Genomic DNA, 16,296 nt, shown 5'->3' on the forward strand with positions numbered 1-16,296 from the left:
ACTGGCTTGTTATTTGGTTATCTATTTATGAATTATTTACTTGGTACCTTGTATTTATTGTATGAATTTTTTTATAGATATTTAACAAGGGTCACATATTGATGAATTGCATGCTTTGTGCCTTGTATATCCATCCATTATATGAATTTGATATTTACTGACCTGAGAGTTAGTGATGCGATGGTTGTGTAGTTGAGTAACGTATTCATAAATTACGCTAAGCTTCTAGTCTGAGTACTTGACATTATTGCCCAATGTGTATTTTAGTTTTTTTTTTGGTTCTTAAGTTGTTGGGTTTTGAGCACAGCATAGAAAAGTTTTCGGTATATGGTGACTGGTTTATTGATGCAGTCATCTTGTTTGTGGTTTCTTTAATAACTGATAAATTATATTTTCTCCTCCCAGTTTCTGTTCATAGTTCTAGATAACGGATTCCCGGTCTGCAGGTTTTCACGTTTTAGGTGATTATCATATTTTGTGAAAGGCTGAGTCTGCTTCTGAGCACATTTTATGCCCTTTGTATCTGGGACTGAGGGTTAAACTATATAAATATACATGATGGTGAAGACATTTGGGCATTCTGTACCTGCAGGCATTGTGATATGTGATGAGCTGTGATTTCTACAGAGGGATGAAAGTGCTGGTAAGTGTGTGGACGCTTTTATCGGGTCGCTATATGAGCTGGCAGAAAACTCATTTTGGCCTTAAAAGGCAGAGCACGGAAGTTATAAACTGGTGATTGGGATCACAGGCACCGAGTTATCCCAAAAGCTCCAGATGCAGAACGGTATTAACCCTGAGCGCAGAAATGCAAGTTGAGTTACTGAGAAGATATTTTGATCAAAGAAGCCATGGCAAAGTGTTGGAATCTATGTACATAAGAAGGGATCATCTTCTGTGATAGAGGTAGTTTTTTTTACACTGAATCTAAATTGGTGCGAGTTGAAAAATTGATAACTTAACCCCTTCTTTCGACAGCCGTTTTTAGTTTTTTTCATTTCCGTTTCTTCCTTTTCGCCTTTCAAGAGTCATAACTTTTTTATGTTTCCAATAAAAACAAAAATATATACTGGCACTCTAGATACCGCAAAAGGAATTTCAAGTAAGCAAAATATATTTATGTACTGTATGCAGATTATGCATGCAAAACATAAACCACTTTAAATTGTATATACCAAATAGATAGCAACAAATATGATTATGTAACAACCAGTTAATGTAAACGTTTTGATAGTAAATACCTAAAGTTAACCAAAATAAAACAAATGTATGAAAAATATCTAAAAATACTAACTGAACTTAGATCCAGCATGTATTACTGGGAGGGACATACCCGCAAGCGAAAAGTCTGAAACTAGGAGCAGGTTGCAAACTGCTTATCAGAGGGTCTGTAAATGAATGGATGGATGGATGGATGGATGGATGGATGGATGGATATTGCAGTCAGAAACTTAGTGCAAATTTTTTAAAAATCCAGATACCTACAAACATATGTAAAACTAATTTTTCCATGTCAAAGGTGTTCATAGCCTTTAAGTTATATAGGTGAAAAAAATTATTAAACTTAATTACTGAAATTTGATCTACCGAAGGTGGGATAGATCAGTAGTTATCCTATTGTTTTTGATCCATTCACTAGGGACCAGTGATATAACTGGAAAATTTACGGATGCCTGCATCATCTTCAGTAATCTACAAGTTTCCCACCTCCATGTTGGGTATACTTAAAGCTCGGTGATGTATAGTTTTCTGTGATTTAATTTATTATTTTAATGTAAAAAGCTATTTAACCACTTTAAAGGGGTTTTCCAGTCTTTAACAATTATGAGCAGATTTTCTAACTGAAGCAAGATTAGTCATTTACTAATTTGCTGTCTGTAGCTGAAATGTCTCTGTTAAGCCATTCATATGTAGTCACGACCATGCTCCTGGTTTTTATCTCCTGCTTGTGTGATGTTCTGTACACTTAACACATGGTTTACTCACATCCCCCGTAGTTCAGATGTCTACTTCTCTCCACTGCACCCTTTTTTCCCTCTTTAGTATTTTGTTTCACATGCTGGTCAGCAGATCACGTTGCGGTGGTGCCAATAAGTTGACCGAAGGAGCCAGATTCCTCTGTCTTACCATTTAGATGCCTCGGTCGCTATTGACCGTGGCATCTGAGGGGTTAAATGGCCAGGATTCGAGTCCTTTCTGATCCTGGCCATTGCAGAAGAATGTCGGCTGTACTATAAAGTTGACACCTGCATGTATGGCGCTTGGTGTTAATTACATAGCACCAGCACCATACATGCGTACCGATTTGCACCAAGTGGTTAAATACTGCCAGGACTCATAGAGAAAATCTTTCAATCCTGCTTGCCAGCTTAGAAGACAAACACATAAAGGAAGACCAGTCAAACTCTGTGGGCAGGGCTATCATGGTTCACAGGTTGCATCTGCGGGTCCTGGCAGAACTTAAACTGCTTTATACAAGAAAATACTGAATCAGATACCGAGTTGCTTTTATAAATGTAATTTTTTAAGGTACGCATAGTCATATAACAATGGAATTGCAGCTGATATGAGATCACACGCTAAACCGTGTTGGTGAGCTGGATAACTTTTCCTTTTAAGACTCTCCGTTTGGTACACAGTTTCTACCCCAAGCCTCCCTCTCCGTATGCAGCTAGCATATACTGTATATTAACCTATAGTCTTTATGTTCCGGCACGGTTTGCGTATTTGTTTTGACCTTGAAGCAACATTTCTTGTGCATTTGTTTTATTCATTGCTTATTATAGAGGATTTTTAAAGAACTTTGTAATTGGGTTTTCTTTTTAAAAAAAAAAAATTTTTTACTTTTTGAGATACAGCTTCTATGTATCCAGGATACAGCTGTATCTTGCACTCAATCCCAAATTTGTCAGATTAGATGTGATAGATAACAGGTGGATCCCCCGCTGTCACCAAAGCCGTCCGTCCCGCTGACCTGAGGGATTCGGGTTTGAGTGCAAAATACAGCTTCTATGTATGAAGGATACATAGAAGCTGTACCTCAAAAAGTAAAACAATTTTTGATAAAAAAAAACCAATTGCAAGGTTGTTTGAAATCCTCGAATACTTTGTTTTTTAAAAAAAATGTGCTCAACGGTTTCCATATTCTAAGTGGGGGGACCCTAGTATGAGCATGTAAAGGCAATTTATTGTATAGTACACAGAACGTCCTGTGACCTTTTCTGTACATTAAAAGCTGGTGACCCAGACAGCTAAACTCTTTTGCTTTAACGATTGCCATGAATGTTTGGAAATAGTTTACAATGAGATCACGTTAGATCAAAAAGCAATCCGTCTGCTATTCTTAACCACGCTGTTGCAGCACATGTGCAGTCATCCATTTTGTGCGTGGGCTTAATGTTGACCATCCATCTCGTTCCGGCAGTGTTTTCTCATCGGTGTTGTTTTAATCGTAAGGTTTGCCGTTTCCTTAAGTGGCTCTCTTAATCCACTCTGACTTCAGTTCCCCTTCACAAAACAAAGCTGTTGGCTTCTGTGGTGAATATATAAACCAGGGCTACTTAATACCTGCTAAGTACTATTCACCGCAGTCACGTCCACGCCAGCTTGATCCACTTCCAATTGCTCATTGGCTTTCTCTGTGCTATTTATTTATAACCGCTTTTATGTGAGACATTATGTACACACATTAGTGAAAATGAAAAACGGAAGTATCTGTACTTCAGAACAGAATATCAGCAGTTATATACTAGACCAAAACAGTTTCGATCTGGGCAGCTCTACTGTGTACAATTTCTTACATGTAATACATTGAGATTGGTTTTGTGATAAAATTGTACATGTCAGTGCTAGATACTACTTTTACACAAATGACAAGTAATTTAAAGGGGGTCTAAAATTTGTATCAAATTATGTTTCAATATACACTTCGTGAGCGGATAGGAACGGTTGCTTTCAGGGAGACGTAAAGGGGTATTGACATCTTATACAATTATGACATATTCACAGGATATGCCATAAATATCTGATGCGGGTTGTAACTCACACCTATCTCCTTGACAGGGGTTCCCGGGCCCCGTCCCACCTTTGTAATGCGGCTGCTAGAGAGAGAATGAAGATGAGGCCAGGATTACAGAAACAGCCAAGCTTATTGTGCTACGCTGTTTCTGTAACTCCCGTAGAAGTAAATGGGAGTTACAAAAACAACGAAGCACAGCAAGCTCACCGATTCTCTCACCACCTGCATTTTTAAGATGGGAATACCCCTTTAAGCTGTCCATACACTTACGGCCAAATGCTCAGCAGTTCAAATACGTGATCCTTCTTTCCCTTCCCTGGAGCAGAGTGGAGAGCCCCCCATATACATTACATATATGCTTGTTTCCCTATCCTGGCCTTAATCCCTCCTCCCGGGATATAATTTCGATGCCGGGTTCCATGTCCCAGGCTCCTAATTCGGGTGCGGAACGTGGTCCGGCTGGTGATGGTAAAAAGCCGAATGCGTCGTTTACTGACTTCAATCAATAGAAAGATGATGATGGATCTGCTTCTTGCACTCGTCTTGATCGCATATGTAGCCTCCGTTTGGGAAAACGTTGTCAACATGAGCAGGTCAATCCAAGAGATCAGGGAGCAGAATATGGTATTGAAAATAGAAGAGGTGATTGCACCGTTAATAGAATAAGAAATGTGGAAAAAAAACTTTACACAAAAATACCCATCTGTGAAATTCCTATTCGAAAAAGACAGGAAGAGAATTCTGATAACAGGAGAAGCTGGTTTTGTGGGATCACATCTCACAGACAAACTTATGATGGTTGGCCATGAGGTTACTGTTGTGGACTACTTTTTTTTACTGGCAGAAAAAGAAATGTGGGGCACTGGATCGGCCATGAGAATTTTTGGCTCATGATGTTGTGGAACCACTTTACATTGAAGTGGACCAGATTTACCATTTCGCCTCTGTCGCTTCTCCTCCAAATGACATGTATAATTGAATCAAGACTTTAAAAACCAACACAATAGGAACCCTGAATATGTTGGGATTAGCAAAATGTGTGGAAGCTCGGCTGCTACTGGTATCCACTTCAGAGGTCTATGGAGATCCAGAAGTACACCCTCAAAATGAAGACTACTGGGGACATGTAAATCTCATTGGCCCCCGAGCTTGTTATGATGAGGGAAAGCGAGTAGTAGAGACCATGTGCTTTGCATATATGAAACAGGAAGGAGTGGGGGTCAGAGTGGCTCAGATATTTCATTGGGCCACGTATGTGCGTGAATCATGGAAGAGTTGTCAGTACTTTTGTACTACAGGGAGAAACTTTAACTGTATATGGATCAGGATGACAGACCAGAGCATTTCAATATGTCAGTGACTTGGTTAATGGGCTTGTGGCATTAATAAATAGCAACGTCAGCAGTCCTGTGAATCTGGGAAATCCAGACGAGCACACCATCCTGGAATTTGCCAGAATAATTAAACACCTTGTTTCAGAATCTCAAGATGATCCACAAAGGCAAAAGCCAGATATCAGGAAAGCCAAGTTTTTGCTTGGATGGGAGCCTGTGGTTCCACTAGAGGAAGGCTTGAATAAAACAATCCACTACTTTAGCAAAGAACAAGCAAACTATATATATATACCTCAGCCCAAAGCGGCGAGAATAAATAATAGTAGAACGCGACAAAACTGAACACTCCATAAGATAGAGAGGCGAGTTTGATGGTTTACAGGATGTATGAGCACCATGTGTAAGGACGTAGGGTGTTTATAGACCGCAATGTTCGTAAATGTCAGCCTCCCGACACTCTGCTACCTTCCCTAACCTTACATAAGTATTTAATGACTTAGAACACTAATATTAACACATTAGCGGCAATAACCACAATGACAATAATCTTTACAAGCTCCTTCACCATAAAAAAAATAATAATTTTATGTACACTGGAAAAAAAAAGTCCCTTTTTTTTATGGTCTGTCCAGGAATCTAAAGATGGTTGGCAACCCGGATACATAGTCTAATGTACAAAACTTGCTATTTTACATTGCACGATCTGTACCACAAGTACAGATGCCGTAGAGGGGAGTGAAGCATTTGCCCATAGGAACCAGCCATGGATCTGCTTTTATGTTTCTAGGAGCCGTTGAAAAATGAGAGCTGGTTCATGAATGATCAACTTTTACTTTGTGCTAGTTTTGATAAATCTCAAACTTTTTCAATTTTAGCTCTGCTACATATCTATTTCAAAGTGATCTGCTGCAAGTGAGACTGCCGCAATGACACAGTATTTGTACAAAACAGAAAAAATATAATGGTCTAGTGAAGTTCCTCTTCAAAGTGTCACTGTCATAACACAGTGGCACTTTAATATAAGACTGTACGATACCAATGAGTGCTGGGGTTGCTAGAACGCTCTGTACTGCCGATAGGAGGGCCTGACCGATAGACCTCTCCTCCGCAAGACCGACTGCATGTCCCTTTTCACAGGGACTGAACTCTGATCCTAAACTGCGCAGGGGCATTTAATAGATGCCTGTATTTATAGACTCTAAAAGTAAAACTCTGCTCTTAACAAACTTTTCCAACATCTGAATTTGAAAACTTTACATGTGGAGTAAGAACTGAGGAATATTGTTGGAGCTAGAACTGCAGTGTAATCTTTCCAGCTTTACTAATGCATATTGGACCCTGATTAAAAATCCTTCGTTTCATACACGTATAATTCTTTTTGTAGGTGAAATGCCGCAACTGGTGAAAGGAATGAAGCTCTTAAATCAGGCCGATCCCTGTGTTGAAGTGTTGATTCAGGAGACGGGAGAACACGTCCTTATTACAGCAGGAGAAGTTCACTTGCAGCGCTGCTTGGATGACTTAAGAGAAAGGTTGAGAAAACAATATATATATATATTCCTGTAACATTATAGTCTAGACACTGATTTATGCCTTTTTACTTTGCTAGAGGTTCTCATCCAAAAATCTTTCGCCATCCTCTGGACCCTAAGTACATTTATTAATGGATATAAAATGATCTGCCGCTGGCAAGTGCTGCCTCTTCTCTGGCCTTGCATCCATCCTGAGCACTTTTTGGTCGACTACCTCTCATTACTTGTCACTGAACACGATCGCTTCATTTATAGCTGTATGTTCCGTGTACAATGGGTTTTCCAATTAAAAAGCAATGTAGCTGTAATGAAAGTGTATATTTATTTCTATTCATATCTAGTGCTACAGTGGGCATGCCAGGGCATCTCCTTCAATCTGTAAGAATACAAGCAGACACGGGCGAGGATGGGATCATTTAACTCTCTTTTACTTTTATTCTGTACATAAAATTATTTTTAGGATTTCATTGATCATTTATCTGAATTCATGTGACCAATAGCAAAAAATACAATTTAAGGGAAAATCTATATTTTACTGAAGATTAATGCAATTTCTGGTGACCCCAAGTCATTTTGGCTAGAGTCTGAGAACTAAAGATTTGGGGCGTTCTGCATAGTCCTGCCACTGGAGACCTGGTTCAGCTTTTTTTTTTTTTTTTTTTTAAAAAACATTTTTATTGAATTTTGCTTGTATCCTTTTTTTTCTCTGTGCAGTTACAAGGAACAAAGTATGACATTGCCCATACCTTGGAAAAAAAAAAATATATAGTTGTACATATCATTACATTTTCTGAAACATCAGAAGCAGTTATAATGATTTTACATAAGTGTCAATTGCAGATTGTACAATAAAACTTCTAAACAATTAACACAACAACCATGGCAGTCTTCTTAATATCCTCTCCTTATTTTCCTTTCTTGTCTCTATGTATACCTCTATCCTATATATTTCTGTCTAACTTCTTGGTATTATGACCTTCAACTTCCCCAAGGACCCCCTTAGATCTTCTGTAAGATACCATTTAGTTTGCTGAAATCCCGCCATCACTGTTTCAATATCTAGGTCAGACATCTGTTCCAAGAACGGGTTCCATTTTTTGAAAAAACTAGCTGTTTTTCGCTCCTTGTGTATTAGGGCATCTGTTCTATCTGAATACAGACAAGTTTTCAATTGCTGAACTAGTTGTTGTGGTGTCGGCACGTTGGCTTCCAGCCAATTTTTCAGTATACATCTTTTAGCAATGAGTATTATTATGTGTGCTAGCGGAGGTATGTGTGTCAAGGTCCCCTCTTCCTCCGCATCCAATGATGCTCTGGAATGGAATAAAAGAAGTGTGGGATTCAGTGGCATAGATTTGTCCCATAGTTTCGCAATATATGCTAGTATGTCTGACCAATATCCTTGTGTAGCCGGACATAACCAAATGCCATGGTGCAAATCAGTATGTGGTTGAGCACATTTTGGACATGAATGTAATCGGCCTGGGTTACTATCATTTGGCGGTATGTTAAAAGCGTAAATGGCTGCATGCATCAGTCTAAACTGCGTCTCCCTCCACACCTCATTAACTACATGCTTCCTCACTGTTTTCCATCCCTCTAGTATTTGTGTATTTACATCTATCGTTTTAAAAACGCGTCTCCAATAAGGGAATTTATTTTTTGGGGTCTTTTTGTATGTAAATATCCTTTATTGTCCGGTATAGTACCGACTGACTTCCTATGTGATTCTTCTCCTACTAATACATCAAAAGGGTTGTCATCAATCTCCCTTTCCAAATTTCCTACCAACTTTGTGCAGAAAGCTCTAACCTGCATGTATTGTAGAAAGTGTGTTGGCTGGATCCCAAATTCGTTTACTAGTTCCGGCAGCGTCTTTGACCTCGGCTCCGTTGCGTGCATTAGCTGCCTTACTGTGGTTATCCCCTTTTGCTTCCATGTCTTAAATAAGCTGCTGGTCATGCCCGCCGGGAACTGTATATGTGACCATAAGGGCAAGTATTTAGACAACTGGAAAGATAGGCCCTGCTTTTTCCTCACTTCCTTCCAGCACATTATAGTGTCTCGTAATATAACTGATGATTTAACATGGCGTGGGAGGTGCATACGTTTTGTGTGCAGTAAAGCTTGGAGATCATATTTTCCCGCTAGTGCGGATTCTAGTTCCTGATTGGAATAGTGGTTAGTTTTGTGTATCCAGTCTAGAACATGTCGGAAGAGACTAGCTATATTATATCCCCTCAAATGCGGAATGTTCACCCCCCCCCCTGCCAGTGGAATCCCTGTAACTTTGTTAGCGATATCCTGGGGCATTTATTTAACCATATAAATTTTGTTTTATAGCGGAATTAAAAACATTGACATCCTTATGCTTCAATAGAATAGGCAATGTTTGCATTGGATACAGTAATCTAGCGAAAGATATCATCTTGACCAGATGGCATCTACCGAACATAGAGAGCGGCAATGTCCTCCATCTTTCAAGTTCCAGCCTTATTTTGTGGAAGATGGGCTCATAATTCAGGTGGTATAAGGTTCCCGGGGTTCGCCAGATCCGTATCCCCAAATATGTCATCTGTGATTTTGCAATTTTTATACCTAGTTGCTGGAGGCTTTCATCCGCTGTGTGATTATGTTGTGTTAAACCTAAGAGTTCGCTTTTGAGCGGATTAATTTTGAGGCCCGCATATAACCCATAGTTATGAATCACCTCGAAAACCTTAGTCAGATGCCTAGACGGTTGAGAGAGAGATAGCAGAATATCATCTGCAAAAACTGCAGATCTAACCTCCACTTCGCCCACTCGAATGCCAGTATATATCTGCCCATGTTCCAGGACATGTATCAAAGGTTGCAATGCTAGGTCAAATTAAAGCGGCGACAATGGGCAGCCCTGCCTCGTTCCCTTGTGCAGCCTAAACATCGTTGACTTAATTCCTGGTGTACACACAGCCGCCGTGGGGTTCTTGTATAATGCTTTTAGGTAAGTTCTAAATGCCCCTTGTATGTTAAATTTATCCAGGACCATGTCCAGCCACCGCCACTCAACATTATCAAATGCTTTCTCAGCATCTAGTAACACAAGTGCCGATTGGTTGAGCAACTTTGGCTGAGCCACCATACCGTCCATGACTCCCAAAACCTTCAGAATATTCGTAACTGCCGATCTACCTTTAATAAATCCCACCTGCGACGGCCCCACCAGACGAGGCATTAAGTGGGCAAGCCTAGTTGCCATAATCTTGGATATCAGCTTGAGATCCTGATTTATTAAGGATATGGGCCTGTATGAGCTCGTTAGTAACAGATCTTTTCCAGTTTTGGGTAGGACCTTGATGTAGGCCGTATTTGCTGCAGCAGGAATGGCCCCACCCTCCAACAGGGAATTAAAGTATGCTAATAACGTCGGGGATATTTGCTCCTGTAATATTTTATAGAACTCCGCCGGGTAACCATCAGGTCCCGGTGTTTTCCCATTTGACAATGACTTTATGGCTAGCTGTAACTCCTCCAGTGTTATTGGTGTATTCAGGTCTTCTAATTGCCCCTGATCCACGGTAGGTAGGGTGAGATTTGCTAGGAACTGACTGCCCCGTACATCCCCCGGTACATTTGTGGTCGCATACAGCTGCTGATAGCCTGAAATATGTCATTCATCTTTTTGGGATCCGATTGTACACAACCCTTGTGGTCCCTCAATTTAGTTATATGTGTAAGTGGTCGAAACCCTCTAGACAATCCTGCCTCCAGCCTTGTTGCCAAAACGAAAAAGTTTGGCCTCATAGAGTGATCTCCCAAACTTCTCCTTTTTGTCCAACCATGATTCGAAGTGTCTCCTAGCGTCTATCCATTTGTGTTTTTTATCTGGGAACGGGTCATCAAGGAAAGAAGAGTACGCCGCTCTAAGGCTGTCACTGCATTCTCTGTATTTCTGTTGTCTGCTTTTTCCGAAACGCGTCGTACGAGATGAGCCTCCCTCTTAAGACCGCTTTAGCCGTCTCCCAAAACAGCGCCTGGTCAGCAGCATGTTCCACATTATCCATAACATATTCTAACCACCATCCCTTTATCCGCGACTGAAAATCTCTGTCTTCTGCTAAATTGGCCGGGAATCTCCACTGAGTAAACTCCCCCCTGGGGTGTGCATCCGCCAACACCAACCGCACTGGCGCATGATCAGATATGATCATGTCTGTGATGTCTACCTGTTCTACTCGTTGCAATATATGCTGTCTTAAATAAATGTAATCTATTCTAGACCAGGATTTGTGGTATGGTGAGAAATAGGTGTATTCCCTGTCATCAGGATGGATATATCTCCAGCTATCAGTTAGTTGCGTGGCTTGCGAAAATTCAGGCAAGATGCCATCTGTAACAAGTGTCGATGCATGGGCATTCCTTTTCCTATCTTCATCTGCACATTGTACTGAATTAAAGTCTCCCCCTACCAGCTTCATTGCACACGCGTCAGCTAGGAGTGTAATCTGGAGGTTCTGAAAGTAAGTGCGATTATTTGTATTGGGTGCATATACATTATATATACTAACTTCCCCCAATTGCGTGTCTAGTAGGATTTGCAGTAATCGTCCCTCCGTGTCTACATATTTCGAGCGCAGAGTGGAGGCAAAATTCTTGCTTATTAAAATCATCACTCCATTCTTTTTTTGAATTGCTGGGGAACCATAGACATTTCCCACCCAAAATTTACGCATTCTAAAAAAATCTTTTTCTTCCAGGTGTGTTTCCTGAAGTAGGGCCAGGTCAGCCTTCAGTTTACCGAGATGGCGCAGGACCATCGATCTTTTGTGTGGGGACAGAAGTCCCTTAACATTCCATGTCACTACTTTCATAAAAGTTATTTAAGTTAATTGATAGCGGAGACTGGCAATGTTTCTGCGGCCCATAGAGGATTTTATATGTTAATAAGGAATAGATAGGGAATCTGGACTCTGTGGAGTTCAACTCACTTGAACTAATACGACTACCATTAAACCATAGAACCCAACCATTAGAAAACAACTTAACTCTCCCCGTTGCCCTCGGAGAGTCCCAATTCTCCCCTTCATATTTCTCTGCCATGTGACTTTCTCTAACCTACTTCAAGATATGGTCAAGTCAGCATAACACATTTAACAAGTTTTAACAATATATCAGCAGTCCATATGTTTGTGCATATTTCTGGTTTAAACTAGACCCCTATGTTATCACTAAGCAACGTCTAATGTTACATATGTGCAATAACAGACAGAAAAGTTCCAATTTCAATCGATGTTGGTACTCATGACTCTCGCCAACCGAGGAGTCGACTAACGTTTGGTTCTGGGTGTTCACTATCCGTGTCTTGGGGCCTGTGGCAGTCTTTTTTTCCTTGGGTGGCGGTCCCTTCGGATGTGGCGCGTTCTGCTGCGAGCTTCCTCCCGAAAACTCTCCATCCGCTGCTGTAGGCACTGGTTCCCTGAATAAATCTCTATACACGGCCTCTGCTTCCTGGTGGTCTGTATAGACTTGTAGGGTGCCGCTTGGAGTTGTTACTTTTAACGTTGCCGGATATTGCAATTTGAACTTCAGTCCCTGGTTGTGGAATGCTGTGCAGATTTTGCTGAATAACTTTCGTTTCTTTGAGACTTCCGCGGAATAGTCGCTAAATAGCATGACTGTGACACCGTTTAATTTCGCTGGACCCCGTCTGGTCTTGTACAAGCGCAGCAGCGCTTCTTTGTCAGCGTAATCAAGATAGCGTACTATGACTTGTCGAGCTCTCTTCAGTGAGCCTTGGTGCTGTGGCAAACTCTGTCTGTCAGGGCCCACTCTATGTGCTCTTTCGACTTTGCATGGCCCCTCCATATTCAGCATCTTCGGCAGATCATATTCACAGATGCGTTTTAGTTGTGTGGCTTACTTTGATTCTGGTATTCCCACTATTCGAACGTTGTTCCGTCTCGATCTGTTCTCTAGATCGTCAATTTTGGATAACATCTTTTGTTTTTCAGCCAATAGCTCCTGAAGTGTGCCATGGGTGTCTGGTCTGCTGCATCATCCTCTAAAAGCGATATTCTTTGCTCTACTTCATCTAAACGTATGCCATGTTGTGACACCTCGTTTTGCATTGCCTTCAGTGAGGCTGATATGGTATTGGCCAGAGTGTCTTGTATGTCGGGTGTTATGCGCTTGGCTACTTCAATGGCCAGCTTCCTGTAATCTATCCTCATCGAATTCGAGGTCCCCTCCCCACCTTCCTCGTCTGACATTGCATCTTCCTGGTCTGAGGATGGGCGACTCACTGCCTGCTTTTCTTTCCGGGTGACCGGTGGCATCGTGGTTGGTACCAGTTGTGCGGCACCTGTTTCTAAGTGTGAGTCCTGACTATGACAGGGTCTGTGTGCCGCTGGAGACTGTGGTTGTATCAGCGCGTGGTCGGGGCGGCGTGCTGTAATAAAATGGCGTTCCTTCACTCCCAATGCACTGTTACGGTGTTTGGTGCCAAAATGGTCAGTCCGCGTTAGCGATATATATTGAGGGCCCATGGTACCTGGTCAGTCAGATCGATTTCGGTGGTGTGCGGGTGCTACACTGCCACTTCCCCGTGTCCTCTGAAGTGCTCTGCTCCCCATCTCCGTCACTGGAAACCTCCGGTAAGCGCGGAGAGAAGGCTGTCTATGTCGGGTTTGCTAGTGTTCTCCTTCTGCAGATTGCGGGGTTGATGCTGACATTCCACAACTTCTCTGTGGCTGTGCCAGCGCGTGATCGGGGCGGTGTGCTGCAATAAAATGGCGCTCCTTCACTCCCAATGTACTGTTCCGGTATTTGGCGCCAAAACGATCAGTCCGCGTTAGCGGTATGTATCAAATGCCCACGGTACCTGTTCAGTCGGGCAGCCGTGGCTTGCCGATTCCGGTGCTGTGCGGGTGATATCCTGCCGCGTCCCTGTGTCCTCTAAAGGGTTCCGCTCCCCGTTTCCTCCACTAAAAACCTCCGGTAAGCGCGGAGAGATGGTGTTTACGCCGGGATTTCCAGTATGCGTCTGCTGCAGATTGTGAAGTTTATGTTGACACTCTCAACGTGTTTTAATGGTTTGCTGGATATCGCCGTCGATTTTTATGTCGCGTCGGTCTGGAGAGCTCCTTTCTCCCTCCTCACATGGCAGCACCGGAACCGGAAGTCCTGGTTCAGCTTTTAATATAAAAATGAAACGGAAGGAACAGAATGGACGCGGGGAAGTTTCTTTCCTTGTCTAGGGCTTTTTAAGTGACAAAAAAAAAAAAAAAAAATCAATTATTGACCCTGCACAGCCAATATTCACTTTAAAGTGAGCACCCCAGATCTTACATTCCTGGACCTGGAATCTATATATGCGAGTTCTGGCTACTTCAGTCCCTGAGTACTGATCCCTGGAACCATGGGGGACATTAAAAAGTTAGAGCAGTACATTTCTGGCTTTATATCAGTCATAATTATACAATCCTATATTTATCAAGTCTTGTTCACACACAATTTTATTCTGCCCATTCTGCACCAGTTGTGGACAAAATTGTTGGTACCGTTCTGTTAACCCCTTCCCGTCCTAAACAACTTTCAGATTTTAATTTTCGCTTTTTCCTCCCCACCTTCCAAAAGCCATAACGTCTTTATTTTTCCGTCGATATAGTACTATGAGGGCTTTATTTTTGCGGGACGAGTTGTAGTTTTTCGTAGCACCTTTTATTTTGCCATATAATGTACGAGGAAGCGGGAAAAAAATTATTTGTGTGGTAGAAAATGAAAAAAACAGCGATTCCTCCATGTTTTTAGCGCCGTTTTTATGGAATTCACTGTGCAATTAAAACAACATGTTAACTTTATTCTGCGGGTCAATACAATTACGGCGATACCAAATATATATCGTTTTTTCTATATTTTACTACTTTTACAAGTAAAAACCCTAAGTGTAAAAAAGAAAATTTATTTTGTTTCGCCAAATTCCGAGAGTCATAACTTTTTTATTTTTTTATTAAGTGGTATGAGGGCTTATTTTTTGCGCAATAAGCTGTAGTTTTTAATAATACCATGTTGGTGTACATGCGACAGTTTGATCACTTTTTATTTCATTTTTTTGTAGGAGATTAGGTGACCAAAAAATAGAGATTCTGGCGTTTACAATTTTTTTTACGGTGTATACCGTGCTGGTTAAATAATGATATATTGTAATAGTTCAGACTTTTACAGACACGGCGATCGTAATTCTGACAGGCAACTATTAAGCCCTGCCTGGAGGCAGGACCTGGGGGCCTCCATTAGGCCCCCAGGCAGCCATAGCAACAATCGCCGCCCCCCCCCCCCGCGATTGCGTTGCATGGGGCGCAATTTAAATGCTGCGGTCGATATTGACCGCAGCATGTAACGAGTTAAACGAGCAGCTGTAACAAACAGCCGACACCCGCATCATATGGAGCGGGTTCACTCCGTGAGCCTGTTCCATACTTCCCCTACCTGACTTTGGCGTATAGATACGTCAAATATCGGGAAGGGGTTAGAGAAAGAAAAACCCACAATTGTCACTGAAATAACATGAAACTGACAAAAGTAATAATACATTTTAATTTACTGAAAATCAACTAATGTAAATCGGACATTGCTTTTGAATTGTGGTTCAACAGAAATATAAAAAAAAAACTAATGAAACTGGCGTGAACAAAAATGATGATCCCCTTAATTTAATATTCTGTTGCAGGGTAATCTGTGCAGCGTCTCAAGACGATCAAGGCATTCTGGAGGGAAATGTGCTGCCCAGTGTCAGCCATTCTTGGATGTTTTTAGCTGTGTTTGGGTCATTATCCTGTTGGAGGACCCATGACCTGTGACTGAGACCAAGCTTTCTGACACTGGGCAGCACATTTCCCTCCAGAATGCCTTGATAGTCTTGATGCAGCAAAGCAGTCCCAAAATATAAGTGAGCCTCCCCATGTCTCACAGTAGGTACAATGTTCTTTTCTTTGTATGCTTCACTTTTGCGTCTGTGAACATAGCGCTGACGTGACTTACCAAAAAGCCCCAGTTTTGTCTCATCTGCCTAAAGGACATTCTCCCAGAAGCTTTGTGGCTTGTCAATATGCATTTTGGCAAATTCCAGTCTCGCTTTTTCATGGTTTGCTGGACAAACATTATTGTAACCCTTAGAAAATGAAGCATACAAAGAAAATAACATTGTACCTACTGTGAAACATGGAGGAGGCTCGGTTAGGTTTTGGGGCTGCTTTGCTGCATCTGCCACATTGTGTCTTGAATCTGTGCAGGGTAAAAGTAAATCTCAAGACTATCAAGGGATTCTGAAGGGAAACGTGTTGCCCAGTGTCAGAAAGCTTGGTCTCAGTCGCAGGTCAGGAGTCCTCCAACAGGATAATGACCCAAAACACATCGCTAAAAACACCCAAGAATG

At 41.6% G+C, this 16,296-nt stretch overlaps 1 protein-coding gene and 1 pseudogene across 3 annotated transcripts in view; both read left to right on the plus strand.

Moving 5' to 3' along the window:
* EFL1 (elongation factor like GTPase 1) overlaps nt 1-16,296 on the plus strand; it is a 312,225-nt gene that overhangs the window by 236,732 nt on the left and 59,197 nt on the right. For all 3 annotated transcript variants that reach the window (XM_075858080.1, XM_075858078.1, XM_075858081.1), the window contains exon 17: nt 6,737-6,884. In XM_075858080.1, the coding sequence (XP_075714195.1) occupies nt 6,737-6,884 (148 nt within the window). The remainder of the gene's footprint in view (nt 1-6,736; nt 6,885-16,296) is intronic.
* On the plus strand, nt 4,469-6,395 carry LOC142749710 (UDP-glucuronic acid decarboxylase 1 pseudogene; annotated as a pseudogene).

This window comes from Rhinoderma darwinii, chromosome 3 (assembly GCF_050947455.1).
Source record: "Rhinoderma darwinii isolate aRhiDar2 chromosome 3, aRhiDar2.hap1, whole genome shotgun sequence".
NCBI classification, from domain to species: Eukaryota; Metazoa; Chordata; class Amphibia; order Anura; family Rhinodermatidae; genus Rhinoderma; species Rhinoderma darwinii.